Source organism: Pan troglodytes, chromosome 13 (genome assembly GCF_028858775.2).
Source record: "Pan troglodytes isolate AG18354 chromosome 13, NHGRI_mPanTro3-v2.0_pri, whole genome shotgun sequence".
Taxonomy (NCBI): domain Eukaryota; kingdom Metazoa; phylum Chordata; class Mammalia; order Primates; family Hominidae; genus Pan; species Pan troglodytes.
The window spans coordinates 137,981,680-138,004,492 of NC_072411.2; the positions used below are offsets into that span (position 1 = coordinate 137,981,680).

General features: G+C 45.3%; 1 protein-coding gene across 18 annotated transcripts in view; it reads left to right on the forward strand.

The window, feature by feature from the left end:
* Nucleotides 1-22,813, forward strand: part of AGAP1 (ArfGAP with GTPase domain, ankyrin repeat and PH domain 1) — a 641,254-nt gene that overhangs the window by 314,278 nt on the left and 304,163 nt on the right. For all 18 annotated transcript variants that reach the window (XM_054679587.1, XM_054679588.2, XM_054679589.2 and 15 more), the window contains one exon: nt 3,128-3,220. In XM_054679587.1, the coding sequence (XP_054535562.1) occupies nt 3,128-3,220 (93 nt within the window). The remainder of the gene's footprint in view (nt 1-3,127; nt 3,221-22,813) is intronic.

Consider the following 22,813-nt stretch of genomic DNA (forward strand, 5'->3'; position numbering starts at 1 on the left):
CCTTCCATGTGCCTCCAGAACACGTTTCTCCTGCCTGTCTGCCTAGGGATCAGCATTAACCTGAATTTGGTCTATATTATCTGTGTCCGTGCTGTAAACTTGTTCTAGTGTGAGTCTTGAAATTATACATTACATGGCCTTGTCCATTTTCAAGCTTTATAATAACGATGTTATTTATGTGATACTTTTTAAAAGCTTACCATATAATGTTGATACCATTAAACAGAGCCAAGTGCACCCAGGAACCAAAGATTGTGAATATACATTGCCCAGCTCAGAAACTTGCCATAAAAAAATAAGGCAGCAAAATTCATAGTGTGAAGAGAACTGTTTCAATGGCATTTATTTGTTTTTGCAGAGGAGCTCCTGGGTACCTCCCCTAGTGTGTTCCAGCAGCCGTTGACTTAGCCACTGGTTGAAAGGGGGAAAACGGGCTTCTCTTTGATACAGAGGGCTCTTGGCAATGATGCACTTGTTCCTGTAGGCAGGTAGTTAGTTGATGGGAGTGTCCTCCATGGCTTCTCTCGCCACGGCAGGGGAAGTTAAACATTTTTGTAAAGAAGCAGGTGATAATTGGATTACCTTAACCTTTCTTTCCTCTGCATCGAGTGTTTGTTGGAGGCTAAGCAGTTACTATGGTGGCTTGCTGTGCGTTGACTTAAAATCTGCAGCCCTTCTGGGATGGGTGTGATCTGCTGCTGTTCCATTTCTGGCAGTGTGCAGCAGGCTGTATTCAGGGCAGGGTCACTCCTGGCAGACGCCGTGGGTGCTGAGGGCTGCCTTGTGTCTGATGATTCCTCGGATCCATTCCAGCATCACGGAAGGATGTGCCATTAGTGATGAAGTCTCCCAAGTTAGCAGAGAAAGGAAACCTTACTGGGAATTTGCATATGCTGGGGTGTCTATGTCCATTGGATTTGATTTAGTCTGGTTGTTGGATTTAAATTTTATGGATACAGCCTGATGTAGACAAAGTAATTGTGGGGCTGAGGTACAGCAAACTCTTTTGCCTAACATCTTGCCACTGTTCTTTCCCGAAGTTTTAGTTTTTTGACTGTCTCCGGCAAATTGTTAAAGTTGTCAGGAAATTTTTGTTTTATTTTTGCAATGAAGTCTTACCGAAGTTTCAGTCTCTTTTATCTCAGAGTGTGTGATCAGATATTGAGTTTGGTGGTTCACAGTTCATGTTCTAAGGTGTTTACAGCAGGGCAATGAGCTATTTCTTCCCGTTTCAAGTGGAATCTGAAATTCTGCTCTGAGAATGGAGTGGCTGGGGGGACAGATGTGCTGCCTTGTTACAGGAAGATGTTAATTTTTTTAATGTTTGTTTTGTTAATTATTCTGGTTTAATTAACCAGAATAATGAAGATGGATTTCCAAATTTAGAAATTTAGAATTTGTAAAATTCCCAAAGTACTCTTAAATATTCTTTGTTAATTAAAAAAAATTTTTTTAATGTTACCACTGTGTGCTTTGAAATTCATTTTAAAACTAGGAACCTCAGGAGCCAGCTTTTCTCATCAACTGTGATGTGGAGAAAAGAATTTAAGGCTATTGTGTAGCTCTTACTATACAGTATTAAGAATTAATTAAAAAGAAAAATGAGCCCTTGACAAAGAATTGATAAATATCTCTATTTTCCTTCTAGCCCAAAGGGTTAACCTTACGTTTTATATTCTTCTGCAACTTCATATTTGTTGCTTGATTTATTCCCTGTCATCTCATTCTAGGCATCCACCAACCTAAGGGGGAAACAAGTGCACAGTGCTTGGCACGTAGTAGGTGTTCAATAAGCATCAGCTCTTATCACCATCTGAGAAGCATGTTTCCTAATGAGCACAGCTGCCCAGGAGAGTAGCACCCTTTGAAGTGCTGGATCTGAGATTCCATCATGGGAACTGTTCTTGTCCTCCTCCTTAATTTGGTAGCAGCCTCTTCTGGAATCCTAAATGCGTCCCATCAGCCCTTGTTTGTATTATGACCCATGACATTGCCCCTTTAATATGTATGTTTTTTAAATCAGCTGTTCCATCTCACATCCCTTTGAACCTGGATTCCATTAGCTTTTCATTGTAGCAGTGGACACCACAAAGTCTGTTCATTTCATATATCATCTCAGATTTGAAAAGCACATGAAAATGTTTCTCCATTTTCAATATTGCGTGAGTAATGTTCCCATTGAAAAGTAATGGAGTGAAGTTGTCACTTGTCAGCACAGTTATTAAGGAGGACGAGTCTCCGATCTTTCTCTCATAATAAAATAAATCTGTCAGAAAATCATTGTGCTCACACTTTCTCATGCCATCGAGAGAGGAGACTGAGACGATGGAGCTCCTTCAGTTTTACCCAAGTCAAGGTGCGCTTTTGGTTGGGGCTTCCCTGGGTTAAAGGTCGCCACCCTTCCTGCCCGGTGGCAGCCACTCGTCGTCCGCAGCACGTCAGCAGTGCATCGGAGATAATTGACTCAGGACCTTGTCAAATAAAGCTGTTCATTATTTCCCAAATACTGACCTTTTGTCCAAAGGCGATTTTCAGGGTTTTTTTTTTTCCCTTCATTATTTTTTGTGGTATTGTCCACTAGCTTAACTTCGAATTTGCCATTTTCCAACCATCCAGAAGCAATAAACGGAAAATGTTAACAGCACCTTGATGCTAATCAAGGCTGTGCCGTTAAATCGCACAGCTGACTAGTTAACAGAATTTTAAAATCATTCAAGCATTAATTAAATACATATGTTTATGTAGTAGATTTTCCAAATAAACATTGAACAGCCCCTTTTTTCCTCGGCTATGTGAACTGCAGCTTTCAAGTGTGTTTTTCTGTTGGGCGTTACTTTCCCATATGGCCCATTGGTTTCTTGTAGTTGAATTTTGAACTTTTTAAAAAAGAATTAAAAGATAATTTTGTGGTGGAAAAGTCAGGGGGAAAGTTTAGATGATTCTCTTTAAAAATGATGAGTCAGTGGAGATGAACTACTGAGCCGTCTGCTTGTCGGACGTGTCTGTGCGCACACATAGATCGCGCATGTTTTCTAAATGTGTATTGGCAGGAATTCTGCAAACGGGCAGAGCCCCGTCTGTGAACCACAGCCCTTACCCAGATGCCAACTTTCCTTTTGCTTTGCAGTCTCGGAAAGGGAGCGACCCAGACAAAGAGAAGAAAGGCCTGGAGAGTCGTGCGGACAGCATTGGGAGCGGCCGAGCCATCCCAATTAAACAGGTGAGCAGCCTCCCCATCCTTCCCTCCCTGTCGCCGGAGATACACCTCAGGTCTTCCTGGAGATGATGCTGGCTCTCGCACCAAGGTCTGTCTGATGTGCTCTGTTGATGAATGTAGAAGTCTCTCACTTGACATCAATTAGCAGAGTTCCTGTGTGTATTCAAATGGGATCATTAGAATGAGAAGAGGGAACGGAGACAACAGACCTAATGAAGTGCAGGCTGCCCGCCTGCATATGGAGTGCGTTTCCAGGCTGAGAGCTTTCAAAGGCTGCCTTTGTAGCACGGCTTTGATTGGGCCGCGGGCCGCCGGGCAACAGGGGTAACTCAGATCGCCTACAAGAGCCCCTTGTGATCACGGGAACAGCCCGACGTGGCCCTAATTTGCTCTCACAGACGGACATCTGAACACTGTTTCAGGCTGGTTTGTAACAACGAGGCAATTAGTTGTGATAATCATAGCCGGTGTGTCAGCTGTGCGCTCTTGTTTGTAATTTGCTAATGAAGGAATTGTAACTTTGATTAGGTTCGGTTTCATTTAGACCTTATTATATAAAGGAACATTTACAGCTGTAATGTGGGGCCTTAATTAAACTTCCTCATTACACAACAGGACTTGAATTCAACCATTTGTTTTGGCCTATGTTGCTAGCCTGGAACAGGGTTTCATTAGCCCAGAAACCAGATTCTAAATCACTTTATATCTCCAATAAGAAAAAAAAAACCCCTGGAGTCCACGTGTGACGTAGATTGTGGTTTGATTTCCAAGGAGAATAAAAATAGAGTTCAACCCCACACAGTGGCTTCTGAAATGTCATCTTTTGGTTTGTTAAAGAAAGCCAATTGATTTAGAGTGCATCCTTCTTGAGCAGAAGCCTCTGTGGGCAGGAGAATGGCTCCGCCTCTCAGGCACAGGGCTTGTGACCGGTGTGCACCTCCGGTCCAGCTCACTGCTTTGCTCTCCTCTCTCCTGCGGGCACCTACACAGCATCGGTAATCCCTTAGGAACTGTGTAGGCACTGGCTGCCCTTAAAAAGGGGAGAGTCTTTCCACACATGGAGTTGGATTATTCTGGTGGTGCAGGTTTCGTCCATTTGAAGCAAATAGGAACGCAGCCTTAGAGAGGGGCCAGCCAGTGTCAGCGTGAAGATGTGGGAGAGGAAGGGGTTAAATAGGGCCATAGCATCTTGGGTGAGACCAGAGGAGGGAGTCCACAGAGTTTCCCAAGGAGCCCAGGAACTACTGCAAAAACCACACCTCTGCCCACAGCGTAACCGACCCTGCCCGGGAGCAAGCTTTCTCCTTCCGTGCTCACAGGGCACGCCTTTGCCAGGCAGAGAAGAAGGAGGCCTACAGGTCATCACCAAGGCCCTCGGGCATCTATGTAAGACACATGATCATCTACTGGGCCGCAAATATGTAGATTGGCCCGGGGCACCTTTAGGAGAAATTCTCTTCCCTCCATATATTCAAAGACAACAACAACAGAACTTTCCACTTTGATGATGGGTGGTGTTTTCACTATAAAACACTTCAGAGGTCTGTGCACATAGTTGCTTATTCTTTCTTGGTGCATTTATTTATAACCTAACTCTGCATAAGCTAATGTTACTGTGTAATTTTTATGCCACTGATACCTTTTTCAACTGGAATTATAAAAATCAATTATAAAAATCATTCTTTTTCATAAACTGGTACCAGGACATTTCCTTTGGGGAATATTAAAACTTAATAATAGACTGTTTTCTTAATGCCTGTCTGTGGTTGATTTGGGTGATTTGGGTGGGAGCGCTCACCAGCCTGGCGGGAGTCCCTCTGTGCGAGCCAGGCGGGCCCCCGGTATAATTGGAACCTTCATTCAATTTGTACCTGCTCATCTGTGGAGGGGGCTAGCTTTGCAGGCTAGCTTTTCAATATGTGTGCAGATTGGAACTGACCATCAAGCGTAAAATGAGTATTATCCAGTCCTTGGAAGCCTTTCGATTGTGAATGTTCAAAGGAATCTCGTTGAAATCTAAATGATGGTCTGATTTCCCGGTGACTCCTGGGCACAGGGAGCTCCTTGTCCCTCCTAATTGTCCCCCTCTTGCAGCCACAGACAGCTCCCTCCTCAAATCCACACCTGTCCCAGCAGAGTGCCCCCGTGGCCAGCTCTCCAGGCCTCGGGTGCCTCGTCTGTAAAATGGGGAACTGGATGATGTCTGAAGCCCTTGAAGCAGTTAGATGTGGAGGTTCCACAGAGAATTTTTAAATGTTAGCAAAACTGGATTTTTAAATTAGTCATGTTCGGGGCACCCTTGTCAAAGCCTCTCTGTGCATCGGGCGGATTGATGTGGGTTTGCAGACGGTTGTATCGATCTATCTCACATCCCTGTGTGTGCCCTTGTTTCTAAAGGAATACAGATCACTTCAGGTAGCCTGAATTCCTGACCCTCCTGGTGTGATGACTTCAGTGCGGAAATGAAATGAGAGGATTGCAGGGGATGGAGCCTGATGGCCATATTCTAGAAACTCAACCAAATTATTTGTTGAATAAATGAACAATTAAATGAGTGCTTATTATGTAAGTGCTGTTCATACAAGATCCCACTTAATCCTCGACATTGCCACAGTTATGGTAGCTGTGTTCTCCTTATTTTAAACACAGAGATAGGGAGGGCCCTATACCAGGCAGCTGGGAAGTAGGTCCAAGGATTCGGACCAGGCCTCTCTGCTCCTATGTCTGCGCTCTCTCCACTGCCCATTGATGAAAAGCCTTCAGAAAGCTTAGGAAGCAAAGTTACATGTTTTAAATTAAGTAAGTGAACCATGACCTGAGACAAAAATATCTTACGACTGTATAAAGAAACTTCTGAGACTGCCTGCAGCAACATGTTTCTCCAGGGATAACACAGCCCTGCTCAGCCATTCTCCGGGTGGGAGGCGTCATTCCATTCCCATCCTTACCGTGTTTGCCGCAAACATGTTCTCTGCTCTTGTCATTTGCTGCAGAGAACTGTGTCTTAATGCTCAGCCCATGTGAAAGACTCGGGTCTGCGTGATCGAAGCCTCACACACCAGCTGATGGACCTTTGCCTAATGGCAGAGGAGTCCTTTTAGAACCCCAGCAACCTGCGTGGAGTTGCTAATGCAGACTCTTCTTTCCCCCAACAGGAGTCTTGTAACGGATGGTTTAGGATCCAGGCAAGGCAGCCTTCAACACTCTCTGCAACCTAACCCCAGAGTTTACAGATAGTACGTGTCGCAGTGGCTTATGTTAACCCCCTTTCACTTCCATCTGATATCTCGTTCGCTGTAAGCACCCAGGCTCCCCCCGCCTCATTGTGGGAGCTCGCCGAATCATGATGGTCAATGACGTTGTCTCTTTCTTCTTTCTCCCGATTAAAGATTCCCCATCAAGAATATGACTTATTTTCTGGACTATAACTTCATTTCTTGTGGACCTGGGTCTACTTCTCCTTTGGTGTCCTTTCTGGGGTCTTGGAGGAGGTTGGTTCAGAGAATTCGGTTTCTTTTTTTTTTTTTTTTTTTTTTTTTTTTTACTAATAAGATAAGGTCTATTCGAGTAAAAATTAAAAAGCAAAGCAAGAAAAAGAAAAGCCAGAGGCCTGGCACAGCGGCGAGTGGGTTTGTCACGTATTAATTTTTCATTGCTGTGGAGAGTTGTACATACATAATCACTTGATTGCAGTGGGAGTTAGGGAGCTCCTATGGTGCCATTTGCATAAATCTTGTTAAGTCAATGGCAGTTAATGAAGTACAAATGAGCCCAGAGAAGGTGACATGCAAATCGTGGGTGGCAGATGGGAGGTCTGTTTGGGGGACAGCAGCTGTGTGCTCTCCTTTCTTTCTTTCTCTTTAGCATTTTTTAATCTCTATATTTGAGTACAGATACACAGCCGTACGCCTTGGCCTCCTCCCTGCCCTTCGCAGAGCCCCGGCCAGAGAACCTGGCCATCCCCTCCTGCCTCTGATGTCCAGGCTGCATAAACCGTTCAAGACTTGCCTTGTACTTGGTAGCGTACGCTAGAAGGATTTGAATTTTTTGAAAATCGTGCTCAGTTTATCTCATCGTGCTTACGCAATTGAAAGCGTATCATTTTTACTTGGTGGGGACACACAGAACCTCCTCACTACATCTTTTGAGACTTTGTGTTGTCTCCTGAGGTTTCAGAGAATAAAAAAGAATAGAAGATACCATCTTTGCCTTATCATGCTTCCATTTGGGAGTCTTTCCTTCCTTTTTCAGACAGGCCAACTGTATTTACTCATTATTCCCCGTCCCTGGTTCGTGGTTGGACCATCAGGGGATTGGCATTCCTAGGGTTAGTCAGGAATGAGAAATACAGAAAGTGTGCGTGGCATGCTCTGTACCTCAGGCCATGGGGACAACCGCTCCCTGTCATGCAGACCCCTCAGAGGGGCCACCCCCGGCCCGGCCCAGCTTTGGCCAGGGTGTCTCGCGCTCTTGGTTTTGTGTTTAAGGATTTAAGTGCTAGCAGGACTCGCAGAGAGCTCTTAGAGATTCATGGGAAAAACACTGCCTACGACTTTCGGAAGTTTTGTGTTTATTTGATCACCTGGCTGATGTTTTGAGAGAACCAGGTCTCTGCTTGCCTTGAAGAAAGGTAGGCAGAGACGTGTGCATCAGGAGGCAACAGCCCTGTTGACAGCTGCGGTGGTCACATGCTGGGGGTCCTTTTCTTGCAGGCCACCCACTCTGGTCCGTCCTCTGCGATGCCTGCCAAGGTGCTGTTTCTCAGTTCTTTGGGCTGCAGGGCGCTGCGGGGGACCCTCCATCGGGCACGCTCCCTTTTGTGATGCTCGGTGGATGCACCAAAGGAGCAACATCCCTCAAAAAAACTTTTTTTTTTAAGTCTTCATTTTGACCTTGAACCCTGATGTCATGGCCACCTCCAGGGAGTCAGCTGTGAGAGCAGTCATTTCCCAGCAGCCATCTGAAGCCGTGGGAAAAGCCTTCCCAAGCTGTCAGAGGAAGAGCCGGCCTGCCCGGGGCAAGCCCGCCGCACCCGCCATCGGGCCTGTGAACTGTTTTGAAGCCGTGCGTGTTTTGATTCTCAGTTGAGTAGAAAGAGGCAATTGTCAATTAAGTGAAAGGAACCTCTGGAGTTAATCCCCTCGTCCAGCCTGCCGCAGGCCACCGACCTGTGTTGTCTGGTACCTGGGATCAACACGAGGGGTGTATTGTGTGGCATGGGCAGGATGAAAGCAGCCTAATGACGCCCGCATTAACAGCTCCTGAAACTTTGACACTGCTCACAGCGAGTTGGTTGACTGCCTCACCGGCGTGTGCTGCTTTCATGGAGGAAACAAATGTGAAGACCACGCTGAAACTTGATAGAGATCGGAGGAGATGGAGAGGAATGGCAGTGCCCTTCCTTCAGGGGCATGGAGAGAGGAGCTCCACAGGCCTGCGGCCTCTCTGCGTAGGCAGAGGTTTACAGGAGGATGGCTCACGTTTATTAAGCCCCACCAATGAGGAACCAAGGTGAGCGAGAGGCTCGCCGAGCGTGCGATGTCCACCCACGTGGCAAATCAGCTCTGCCTGGGCATAGGGGCCCGTTTTGCTCCCCAGAAGCAGATAATTTACAGAGTGAACTGCCGTGCCCTGCAAGCTAATTGACCTCACTTGGGTGAACAACTCCCTGAAAGTCTTATATTCAGCCCGGTTCACAACAGACCCAGCCCAGTTACGATGATTAATGTAATAGCCAGGCAGGTGTATCAGTGCTTTTACTTTGACTCCTCAAATCTCATACTGTCATTGCCAGAACAGTCCAGAATATCTGGAGGCCTACACGTGAAATGACAGTCATCCGTCTTTGAGTATATCGGGCACACCCTCCCCTACATCCCCGCCCTTTTGGCAATGTTGGTGGGTGACAATATGTTCCTCACAAGATGTGCAGAATGTTTATTTGGAATTACTTTACCCAAAGCACAAAATCCATCATTTATACGCAAATCTGCAAAGCAATGGAAAAGAAAACTTCCCTTGGCCGTGAGGGTTGCGTGAGGGTGATAGGAAGTAGTGTAGCCCTAGGTGCATCATACACGACCAACTGCCATGCTAACAGAATGGCGTTTCCAAGAACGGAAGTTCGTTTTAAGACTCAGTGTGTCCTCTGTGTATCCATTGTCCAGAGCTGGTGAAACAGGAAAAGTTCCTTTATCTCCCTCGCAGGGCATGTGATGGGCTGTGGCTCACTTCTTTGGTGTCCTGCAGCTCAGACCCCTAGGGGGGCGGGCAGGCAGTCAGGCGGGTTGTGGGGAGCATGGGCTCTGATCCCACAGCATGGTCTAGGGCTGGGTGTTCACAGCTCCTGAAGCCCCAGTGGGCGTGTGTTACAGTGTGCTTTTCGGTTTGGCTGTCCACAGGCAGCCTGTGACCATCAGCTCAGTTAGTCCCTCTGCCTTATGCAAGGACAGAGGGTTTCTGTATCCCAGGGTTCTTGCCTTAGTGTCCTGGAAGAATTGGATCACACGTCAGCTTGGAGAATGAGTGCAACGTTTAATGAGTGGTGCCAGTAGTTCTCAGCAGATGGATGGTAGCCAGAAGGGGAATGGAGTGGGAAGGTGGTCTTACCCTGGAGTCGGGCCACTCAGTGGCCGGACTCTCCTCCTACCGCCCCCGGGTGAATTCCACGTCACCCACATCGTTCTGCCGTTGGTGGCCTGCCAGAGTCTGTTGGTGTGTTCTTCTGCCGGTGTGCTCCTCTCGACGCCCAGCCGCCTGTGTGTGTGCCCACTAGGGTCTCGGGGTTTTTATAGGCACAGGATGGGGGGAGTGGCAGGCCAGGGTGGTCTTGGAAAATGCAGTGTTTGGGCGCAAGAACTGGAATGCCTGTCCTCACCTATGTCTGTGGGCACAGGCCCGAGGGTGGAGCTCTCGCCAGGGAGCCTGCCCTTCTCTACCCAGCACTTCCCTGCCTGCCTCCCATTTCACCGGGATAATATCTAAGTGATTTGTTTCAGCAAAATAGTGCTTATTTTCTTTAAAAGTTGAACAGTGGTGGTGAAATCCAATTCCCCACGAGCTCAGAAATACAAACTCTCCTACAAGTAGAGGAAAGATTCTCAAAGTTAATGTTGCCAGAACTTGTTTTTGTCTTGATGAATCAAAAAGATACTTATTTCTGGAGTTATTTCTTATCAGATTTGATCAACTAGTAACAATTGTTCACTGGTCCTTGTGTGACATGCCCTGGGTCCTCTGCTACGGCTGGAGGAGGCAGAAGGTGTCTGCAGCCCCCGCGCTCAGCTCAGGTGTGTACTGACGATCCCATCCCATGACCCCCAATGCAAGTGGACGGGTGTCACGCCAAGGAATGGTGAATTCTACTGAGTTAGACAGGAGAGGGTGAGGGAAGGACAGGGAAATGGAGGTGGGGACAATCCCACTGGACCGGGACATACAAGTAGGTGGTGGCAGAACAGGAGGGAGGCAGACAGCAGAGCTGCGGATGGAGGGGTTCAGGAGGAAGTGGGGAGGAGGGTCCTAAAGGCCCAGGGCATCTGCTTGCCAAGGACTCTGGCTGCTCTGCAGAGAAGGGTTGATTTCCCCATATTATTTGTAGGAGCAGTGGTGTTGGGGGTTTAGAGACTCATGGCCGCATGGAGTGGATCTCCCTCCCCTTCTTACTCTGTCCCCATAGGGTTTGAGATGATGGGGGTTCTGATGTACCAGAGTCTTGGCGGTAACCAGCGTTTATTGACCACTTTTCCGAGTGCCCTGTGCTAGAGCTTCCCACTGCTGTCCCCCTTACCTAGGAAGTGCCACGCTCCCCTTTCCCATATGAGAACATTAAAGCTTGGGGAGACAGTGGGGCGTGCCCAGCAGCCCCACACAGCGCATGAGTCCCCAGGGCTGCCATAATGAAATCCTGCAGCCTGGGCGGCTTAAACAGCACAAGTTGATCTTTCGGTTCTAGAGGCTGGAGGCCAAGACAAGGCCCTGCAGAGCCCATTTCTGGAGAGCCCTCTCCTTGGCTTGAGCCTGTTGCCTTCTTGCTGTGTCCTCCCGTGGCCTGGACTCCATGTGCACATGCCTGGTGTCTCTTTTTCTTATAATGATGCCAGTCCCATTGAATCAGGGCCCCATCTGTACGTCATTTAACCTTGTCTCCAAATACAGTCCCACTACGGGTGAGGGCTTCAACATGCAAATTTTGGGGGGACATATTTCATCCTGTAACACACAGCTGGGTAGTAGAGCTGGGACGGGAGCTGAGCTCTGTGTGACCGAGAGCCATCTGCCATGTTCTTTCCATCTGGAATGTCCTAGCTTAGGCCTTCCTGGTCATATAAGGTAAGGCCACTTGATTTCTAACCAACATATTTGAGAATAAAAAAGAAAAACTTACTTGAAGAGGCGCATGTGTTAGATAGGAAGCATACGAGACTCAAAGTACTCCGACTTGGGAGTTTCCATTGAAACTTTCCTAAGTTGTGGTAAACTGTTGTCATTTGAATTAAGACTGTTGCTGGAACGAATCCTTACACCAGGTGTGTAGCTCTCACTCTGTGCAGTGCGTTTTACAGCTGTTGAGGCCTTTCAGTCCCGTCCATGGGAGACCTCCTTCAGGCTGGTTTTGAAAACCAAAGCTCCCTTCCCTTGCAGAGGCAGCTCCTCAGGGCCACAGGTAAATGTTGGGCCTGCAGCTGGGGATGTTCAGGAAGAGCCTGTGGATTGAGCAGGTGCCCACTGTCCGTCAGTTGTGTCACTGGTTGCTTTGACAGTGGCTGTGGTGTTTTGTGTTTTGGTTAATTTCTCCCAGGTATAAAAGATAGCTATACACTCACTTCATTACTGAAAGAAAAATACAGCTGGGCGTAGTGGCTCACGCCGGTAATCCCAGCACTTTGGGAGGCCGAGGTGGGTGGATCACAAGGTCAGGAGATCGAGACCATCCTGACTAACATGGTAAAACCCCCGTCTCTACTAAAAATACAAAAAATTAGCCAGGCGTGGTGGCGGGTGCCTGTAGTCCCAGCTACTCGGGAGCCTGAGGCAGGAGAATCGCATGAACCCGGGAGGCGGAGGTTGCAGCAAGCCAAGATCGCACCACTGCACTCCAGCCTGGGTGGCAGAGCGAGACTCTGTCTCAAAAAAAAAAAAAGAAAAAGGAAAGAAAGATAGAGCAGGAGTGCAGAGACTCCAGGTCAGACTTCGGAGGCCTTTCACCTTAAAGGTTAAAATCCCCACACATGACAAGTAGCTCTGACTACTTCCCACAGTCTTTGGCCATTTGCAAACACTACATAGAAACAGATGTCTGCCAGCTGGGTGTGGTGGCTCACGCCTGTCATGTCAGCACTTTGGGAGACCGAGGTGAGTGGATCACCTGAGGCCAGGAGTTCAAGACCAGCTTGGCCAACATAGCAAAAACCCATCTCTACTAAAAATACAAAAATTAGCTACACATGGTGGTGTGCACCTGTAATCCCACCTACCTGGGAAGCCGAGGCATGAGAATCGCTTGAACCCAGGAGACGGAGGTTGCAGTGAGCCAAGATCATGCTACTGGACTCCTTTTTTGATCTCTGTCTCAAAAAGAAGAAGAAGAAAAAAGATATCTACCAAGACCAAGACTCCCGAGGAAATCGTATCATTAAAGTCTTATTTCAGTTCTGCAGTATTTATTTAACAGTTCCTGACAGCAGACTCGGTTTCTCCTCGTGTAGGACCTTGGACTGTGGAATAGGACTTCTCCCAAGCTGAGTTTTGTCCTTTGTGAATAGAGGATTTGACAACCAAACAAGCACCTCTCCTGGCAGAGAGAATCACTGGCCACCAGAATTTCATGTTTTGTTTAGAAACAGCAACCGTGGAACTTACGGCACTTGGCATGGCTCTTAGACCAGACACGTTTTCCCAGAAATGGTCAGGAAAGCCCAGACTGTGCACTCTGTCCCAAGACTGTCGCTGTGGTTCTCCCTCACACACCCCTATGACATGGTTCTGCTTGTTGCCTACTCCAGAGCCTTTGGCTCCACAAGTTCTAAAGAAGGTGGCAGCTTAAGAAGTCTTCACAGTGCCCTTTTGAGGCTTTTCAAGAAAGTCATCAGACAATGACATTTTTATCAGATAGTTTTGAGTAGCAAAAACACTTTTTCCTCTCCTACATCTAAAAGTAAAAGAATTTGCTTTTAACTGACTCACTGAAGGCCACGTTTTGAAACCAAAAACACTATTTCCTTGGTAACAAAGCTGACAGCTATAATTAAATATATAGGAATGTAAATATTATAAAGTAGGCATGGAAGAGTTTGTTAGTTTTAGGTTGGGTGCGGTGCGTCATGCCTGTAATCCCAGCACTTTGGGAGGCCGAGGCAGGCAGATCAGTTGTGGCCAGGAGTTCAAAACCAGCCTGGCCAACATGGCGAAACCCCGTCTCTACCAAAAAGACAAAAAGTAGCCGGGCACGGTGGCGCATGCCTGTAATTCCAACTACTCGGGAGCCTGAGGCAGGAGAGTTGCTTGAACCTGGGACGGGGAGGTTGCAGTGGGCTGCGATTGCACCACTGCACTCCAGCCTGGGCAACAGAGTGAGACTCTGTCTCAAAAAAAAGAAGAGTTTGTTAGTTTGGGAAATATGTTCCTAGTTAGACATTGTCTATAAAATACCTAATACTATAGTTAATGTTTGCAGACTGGTAAAAACAGAAACATTTCAAAATACTATTAACATCTTAGGGCCGTCCCAAGTCTAGTCCTCCTAGTTCAATCCGATCTGCTCCCTGCAATATTTACTCCCTAACCTTTCCTTCTGCTTAAAAACTCATCAGAATCAACCACATTATGATCGTGTGAGACTTGTAATAAGAATGCTGGCAGTTACATGCCGAGGACGTATTGTACATTACGTTGGATGCTTCATCACAGGACCTCATTTAATCCTCCACCAACCTGAGATACAACTTGCTACTCTGTTCTAGACGAAGAGTTTGAGGTTCAGGGATGTTAAGGTATGAGACCGATGTTACATAGCTCCACGTGAGTGGAAGAGCTGGGATTCAAATCCAGGAGTCCTCTGAAACATTCTAGAAAAGCCTGTGCTGTTGCATCCCCTTCCCACCGCATGCCGTCTGTGCTCACCATGACCGTCTTTTTTTTTTTTTTTTTTTTTTTTCAGACAGTCTTGCTCTGTCACCCAGGCTAGAGTGCAATGGCATGATCTCAGCTCACTGCAACCTCTGTCACCCAGATTCAAGCTATTCTCCTGCCTCAGCCTCCCGAGTAGCTGGGATTACAGGCATGGGCCACCATGCCCAGCTACGTTTTGTATTTTTAGTAGTGGCAGGGTTTCACCATGTTAGTCAGGCTGGTCTCGAACTCCTGACCTCAAGCAATTCTCCTGCCTCATCCTCCTAAGTAGCTGGGATTACAGGCACATGCCACCACGCCCGACTAAGTTTTGTATTTTTAGTAGAGATGGGGTTTCACCATGTTAGGCTGTTCTCGAACTCCTGACCTTAGGTGATCCACCTGCCTCAGCCTCCCAAAGTGCTGGGATTACAGGCGTGAGCCACCATGCCCGGCCCATGGCCATCTTTTCTGTGCGAGATCAAGCATCAGGTACACAGTGTACTTTCCTGGTGGGGCACCAGCAAGGCAGGCTGTTTTACGCGGGGCTGTCCTGGAAAGTCTGTGCTGTCTGGCACCTGGATCAAGATCAGATGAGGTCCTTGAGTTCCAGTGTTCATCGGAGTCCCTGTGGGCCCAGAGGTTGCCTGAGTAGGTCAGAATCGAGTATCGGGAAATTGTATTTCTTTTTTTTTTTTTTTTTGGAGACAGAGTCTACTCTGACACCCAGGCTGAAATAAAATGGTGCAATATCTTGGCTCACTGCAACCTCTGCCTCCCGTGTTGAATTGATCCTCATAACAGTCTCCCAAGTAGTTGAGACTACAAGCGCACACCACCATACCTGGCTAATTTTTTGTATTTTTAATAGAGATAGGGTTTTGCCATGTTGCCCAGGCTGGTCTCAAACTCCTGAGCTCAGGCAATCCACCCACCTCCGCCTCCCAGAGTGCTGGGATTACAGGCATGAGCCACTGCGCCTGGCAGGAGATTGTATTTCTGTGTTCTCAAGTGATGCTGATGCTGCTAATCCAGGAGCCATACTTTGAGATCCCCTTTCTAGGCACATGGAGTCACTTAGGGCTTCTTTCCTTTCCCGCCTCACAAACAGATGACTCTTTGATTGGTACCAGCCCCTTTAATCTGTGCTCATGAAAATTTTCCTAGCCGTGAGGCCCGTTTCAGATGCCTTCTGTTCCAGGTAAACCAATGAGATTTGTGCTCTTTCCTTTTCTTTCCTCCGATGCCCGTCCAATCTTGGGATCTTGCTCTCTATCTTCCCTGTTTATAGCTGTGTGCATCCTTCACGTCTCCTTTCCCACGTGCTTCCGGATGGTGGACACTCCGAGACATGTTCTTTCTCCTGCGTTGTTTACACAGCAGGGAGGGTATTTGGTAGGCAGGTTGCTGGTGGTAGTAGCACTAGGTAGCATAGGTTAATTGTGTAAAATGGCTTTTTTTTTTTTCTTTTTTTTTTTTTTTTTGAGACGGAGTTTTGCTCTTGTTGCCCAGGCTGGAGCGCAATGGTGCGATCTCAGCTCACCGCAACCTCCGCCTCCCAGGTTCAAGTGATTCTTTTGCCTCAGCCTCCCGGGTAGCTGAGATTACAGGCATTCACCACTATGCCCAGCTAATTTTGTATTTTTCGTAGAGATGGGGTTTCTCCATGTTCAGGCTGGTCTTCAACTCCCAACCTCAGGTGATCTGCCTGCCTCGGCCTCCCAAAGTACTGGGATTACAGCCACCATGCATGGCTAAAATGTCTTTTCTTCACCAAAACAGATTTTGTTTGTTTAAAAGAATATGTTATATTGGAGAAGTTGCAGTATTCATTAAATTGTATTTTCAGGAACATTATAATTTTTAAGTCAACATTCTTTAACTTTTATGTATCTAAGATAGTATGTTTAGGTTACACAGAAGTGGTCACATTTTTTTTAATCTGCAAAGAAGAAAGCTTTTGCCAGTGACCCAAAATAATTTCAGAAAACTGGTTTCTTGTACAACTTTTCTACTTTTGAGTATTTATCCAGAAGAAGATTTGTTTAAATAAATGTCTTCACATACAAAATTTTGTTTATAAGGAATTCTTCAAGATTAAACCCACAAATTTTAGTAACGCCGGACTGTTTTTGTAATTGCCAAGTTTTTACCATATTGTTCAGTCTCTATCAGCCACAGCCTCTGTGATTTCATTCATGCTAAAAACAAGAATATTTATATTTTTAGTGTACATAAAAATTAATTTTATACAAATATATAAAACAGCTACACAGAAATACTAGTGGAGAGACGAGTAATGTGCCAAGTAATGATTAGGCAATGAGGAACCACGAGAAGCAGATAGCTCTGGTTGGGTGTGTTGGCCTTCCTTTGCTCATATCTAAAGTATTGGAGATTTAAGACAATATGAAATCATTGTATACTAAAATGTATCATTAACAAAGAATGATAAAATCCTACTCTAAGAAAAATAAGGAAGAGCAGAGTTGTGGAAATGCACTGCTATAGTCCTGAAACTTGACCCAGTCTTCTGGAAGGGCAATCTAACAGTCATACATGATGGACATAAGAAATTTGATTCACTTTGTCCCAGTGATCTGTCTTCTAGAAGTTTATCCTCAAGGGAATAATTCACTAGGAGAAAGGGAAAAAGACCTTTAGTGTAAAACAGTGTGCATAGCAATTATTTATAATATTAAAATTCTGGGAGCTACAAATTTTCAACAAGCAAGAAGTTAAATTAGTAATTGCTAACTGAATAGTACCAGGATGTACAGCCATTAAAATGGCCAATTTGAATACCCTTTAGAGATAAGTGAAAGCATAAAACATAAAACTGTGTATAATAATTGGAACATGAAAATATGTATACAGGTGGCTTTAAATTGGATGAATAGGAACGCAGTAACAAGTGAATTGGGGTAGGTTTAAAGCAGAACTTCAATTTTTTTTTTTTTTTTTTTTTGAGACGGGGTCTCGCTCTGTCACCCAGGCTGGAGTGCAGTGGTGCGATCTTGGCTCACTGCAAGCTCTGCCTCCCGGGTTCACACCATTCTCCTGCCTCAGCCTCCCGAGTAGCTGGGACTACAGGGAACTTTAAAAATTTTAACTTCTTGTTTTGAAATAATTTTAGATTTGAAGAAAATTTGCAAAAAATAATACAAAGACTCCATATACCCTTCACCCAGCTTCCTTAACTGTGGACATTTTTATATAACTAGTACAGCTATAAAAACCAGGACATTAGTATTGGTAAGGTACTAGTAACTTATCTATAGGGCTTCTTCACATTTTACCAGTTTTTCCTGAAATGTTCTTTTTAATCTCAGGATCCAATCCAGGATCCCTCCTTTCACTTAATTGCTTTATTTATTTTGCCACTTCCACCCTGAGAAAATTCCTCAAGTCTTATGTCCATGACCTTGACACTATTTTAGGAATATTGATCAGTTACTTTGTAGAAAGCTCTTTAATTTGGATTGCCTGATGTCATCTCCTGAATAGATAGAAGATCTACATTTCTGGCAGGAAAACCACAGAAGCCTTGCACCCTTCCTGGTGCTCTGTACCAGAGGCACCTGACAGCCACCTGTCTTATTCCTGGGAACATTGACCTTGGTCACTTGGACAAGGCGAGACCTATTGGATTTCTCCCTTGAGTTCTTATTTTTCCATTTGATAAAGTTAGGGATGAATGTCTTGGGGGAGATACTTTGAGGCTGTGCTGATCATTTTTAGTGATAGACGTTGTACTCAATAATAAGTAGGTTTTATAAAATGAAAACTGTTTTCTTCTGATAAATGTGTACAGTCTTAAATAAAATTTAAAGTGCTTTTTTAACTCTTCCTGTATTGGAGGGAAGGAGTAAATGAGGATGATTTTGAAACTTGTTGGTTACTTAAAGAAGACCTGGGTAAACCTAGAGGTGAGGAGGAACTGGAGAAGCCCAGGAGTGAGGAGGAGCTGGAGAAGCCCAGGGGTGAGGGGGAGCTGGAGAAACTCAAGGGTGAGGAAGAGCTGGAGAAGCTCAAGGGTGAGGAAGAGCTGGAGAAGCTCAAGAATGAAGAGAAGCTGGAGAAGCTCAAGAATGAAGAGAAGCTGGAGCAGCTCAAGAATGAAGAGAAGCTGAAGAAGCTCAAGGGTGAGGAGGAGCTGGAGAAGCCCAAGGGTGAAGAGAAGCTGGAGAAGCTTGGGAATGGGGAGAAGCTGAAGAAGCTCAGTGGTGAAGAGGAGCTGGAGAAGCCCAAGGGTGAGGAGGAGCTGGAGAAGCTTGGGAATGGGGAGAAGCTGAAGAAGCTCAGTGGTGAAGAGGAGCTGGAGAAGCCCTGAGTGAGCCCGAGCTGGGAGTGGTGAGTGTGAGTGGACCTTCCCAGATAGATCTGGTGAGAATGGGGTGGCAGTTCTAGAACTGAACAAGAGGGGCTTCCTGGTCGTGGACCCTGAGGGGTGGGCATGCGGTAGATACCCAGCACATCCGAGGGAAGGATGGATGGCTACTGATTTCCTTTCAGGCCATGCCAATATGTTTGTCAAGCAACAGATGCAATTCAAGTGCTACTGTGATCCAGGCGTGGCTCGCTGTTTAGGTAAAGAAGCTTCACAAAGGCGCTGCCACAAACCAACGTGTGTTCTTTGGGTTTCATCTCGTAATTTCATTCATGAAGGTTGGGAATTCTGTTACTCAGAATCTTACCTATTTTTTCCAAGTAGTTTCTCTCAGAGAACAAAAACTATGTATAGTATGTGTGTACATATGTAAATTTATGTAACATATTAACATGTTATTATATTATGATATGTAACATGTATTATGTTAACAATTATAATCTATAATTCTATAGATTAACCCTAAGATTTATTTTTCCCTACCATCTTCCCATTGTTGCCCAAATAACTGAGTGCTGTCTTTCCCCACCTCCCCGTATCACCCAGGCTGGTCTCGAGCTCCTGGCCTCAAGCAAACCTCCTGCCTTATCCTCTCCGAGTAGCTGGGACTATGGGTGCAAGCCACCACGCCCAGCTCTAGAGTGCTTTTCCCTGTGCTCGCACCAGAATTACAGTGAACTGCCCAACAAACATGCTGTTTTTAAAGCTAGAAGGGACCCTCATCTTTTATACCTAGGGAAACTGAGTCCCAGGAAGGGTAAAGAGCTTGCTCAAGGTCCTTCCAGATGCTCTTCCAGTACCATTTCTACCACTGACACCAGCATTTTCTTATTCCTTGTGCACTTCTCAAAAAAATAGAAATAACAAGTAGTGGTTGTTTACTGTTTTGACCCAGATATTTTTATTGTATTGCGGCTGGTCAGCTTTTTCTAAGTTGAATCTTTAAGCTTCATGCTGTTTTATCTGTTTTTTTAAATATGCAAGGGAATAGATAAAAAGCATTACATTTGAAAGCATGTGGTTACTAAGAGACAACATGACCATCCTTTGTGTGTTTATGTATCTGGCAGGCTCATTGATTCCCAGCAGTCCTGTGAGGCTAGGTGGCATTCATTCCTCTGCACATTTTATAGATGAGAAAGCTGAGGCTCGCCTTGCATGATTTCCTAGAGCCTGGAAGAGGCAAGGATAAGATTCAAACCCAGGTCTGCCTATCCTAAAACCAGTGGTCTTCACATTGAAGGGCCTTATGTAGCACCGAGCTCCCAGTATGTAACTTAACTTGTATATAACTTAACATTCTGTTTATGTTAAAAATTCAGGCACAGGACTACACCCAGGGACTACTGCAGAAACGTTTTCTAAATAGCGCCAACGCTGAGGGGTCTTCGGTTGGTGGCACCCGTGTTCCACGGTACAGCTAGGCCTTCTGCGAGATCCCTTTCCCCTTAATGCAGAAATCCTCTAAGTGTATTCGAAAGCAGTTGTTTGTAATTGGAGTATCTGGGATTGACAGTGGTTTTAATTAGTTGATTACTAGTTCTTTAAAATGTACTGTACTCACTGTGGGTCTTGCAAATTGGTAACTGGTAGCTACCAGTGTAATTAAATATTTCAGAGCACTTGGCTACAGTAGCATTGAACTGTGAAGAAATAATGTTGTACAGCCAATCAAAAAGAGATACTTGTAAACTCATTTACAGCGTCAGTGTGTGTTAGGACCATCATTGAGATGCTTATTGCAGGAGAAATTAAAGATACAATTTTGTGCTAAGAGGCAATGTAGAAATTAGTTCCCGAATTACTTGTTAATTGATTTGGTGATTCCCTCGGGTCTGCATGCTCCTTTTCCCCCTTTTTGTTGTTGCATTCAGTTAACAGTGACTATTCCCAGAGCAATAAAAATATATTCCACATGTAGATGAGATGTGCCCTTATATGAGACGGCCTGCATTCTTTCGCGGTACCAAAAAATGCTCAACCTAAAACACAACTGTGTTTTTCTCAGGCATATTGTTGTTTTATGTATACCCATCAAGGTAACCGGTGCATTCACGGGTTTGGATAATTTCAGGAAAAGGAAAGCATGTTTTTATGTCTGACGTTTACAGGCGCTTTTCTGATTTTTCTTTCCCCCTAATGGAAACCCTCCTTTTTTTATCAACAGTGGAGGAGATTCAGGAGACTTGATTTATGGAAGCTTTTTCTTATTGTTTGCAATTCAGCAAGAATAACCATATGAAAGACCATTTGTAGAAAAGTGCAAATTGCTACTGAAAATGATATTGGAAGAAAATGAGACCTGTTTCTCCTTGTTGAAATTGAGTGTGGATAGAAGGAGAGACAGCCATCGTGGGTCAGAGGGAGCCTCCCAGGCTTCCTGGATGCAGGCTCCCGTCTCCAGACCCCTTCCTTCTTGACCGAGGGGAGAGGACACTGAAATGATGCACATATTGGTGCTGCTAATGTGAAAGATGCAGAAACCGTTATCCTTTTGAATTTCCAGTGGAAGATCCAACGACCCTTTGAACAGCTGCCACCATGGTAGCTGTGGCTTCATTTTGAGGAAAACATTTTTAATATCTTGTTGGCTGTGCTTATGGCCTGAAAAGCAGCATTAACGAGTTTTTGAAAACTATTATTATTCATTTTAGGCCAGTCCGTTATTTTTTTCTATTGCCCTTCCCGTGATCACTTATGCATATAAATATCATTATGCTTTTGCTTAACTGGGGCAAAAATCATGTGCATTATTTCAGTGTCTACTTTTAAAAGTAGATGGTAGTATTTTATTTTCAGTTAGGTGAAGCAGAAAAATGTATTTAGCAAAGTCTTCATTAAAAAGCTTAAGATGGCTAGAACTAAATATACATTGAACACAGTTACTAATTTATCAAATATGTTTGCATGTTGGTCAGTATATACAATAAAAAATAGTGTTTAATTTGAAATGTTAAAACCCTCTCTAAGTCCAAAAAATAGAATGGATGAGACCTACTATTTGATAGCACAGCAGGGTGACTTTAGTCAGTAATAACTATACATTTAAAAATAACTTAAAGAGTGTCATTGGATTGTTTGTAACCCAATGGATAAATGAGAGGATGGAGACCTTGTTCTCCACGGTGTGCTGCTTTCACATTGCATGCCTGTATCAAAACATCTCAGGTGCCTCATAAATATAGACACCGACTATGTACTCAAAAAATTAAAAACAGAAAAAAAAAAAATAGAAACCCTGGCAATTGTTGCTGCACCCAGCCGTGGAAGAGGTTGCTAAACCATGCTAACGTGGCGCCATGCCCTGTGATGAAAGAGCCACTTGGTTAGTTGTTGGCTCCAGTAGAAGGAGAAGGAACACACTGTTTGCTTACTGGATGGCAGAGCGTTGGCATGCTCTTTATCCCTCATAGATTCCTTTCAGGTTACCCCCAAATAGGGTAACCTAGTTTTCCTCATGAGCGTGGCTTATTAAGGGCCCCAAAAGTCTAACCTCTGCCAACTCAGAGATGCTGCTTGGGCAGATACAGGGCCTGACCAGGGATAAGGAAAGGTAACCATCAGCTGCATAACCATGCATTTGCAGGTTCATTCTTTCTACTTTCGTCTCCGTTGCTCCGTGTCACACATCTTTTTTTTCTTCTCCCACCCCCACTCCTTTTTTTGAGACTAGAGTCTTGCTGCTCTGTCACCCAGGCTGGAGTGCAGTGGCACGATCTTGGCTCACTGCAACCTCCACCTCCCAGGTTCAAGTGATTCTCCTGCCTCAGCCTCCCAAGTAGCTGGGATTACAGGCGCCCGCCACCACACCCAGCTAATTTTTGTATTTTTAGTAGAGACGGGGTTTTACCATGTTGGTCAGGGTGGGCTGGAACTCCTACCACCTGCCTCAGCCTCCCAAAGTGCTGGAATTACAGGTGTGGGCCACTGCACACGGCCTGCTTCCCCATATCTTTTTAAAAATGTTTTTTTGCAACATTAGCCACCCTGAAAGTTTCTTCACGAAGTTCCTGTGGAGGTGGCTGGCTGTCTTCGTCACTTTTCTCCACCGAATGTTTCTAAAAGACACAAATTTGGCCAAACAGCCTCCAAAGCAA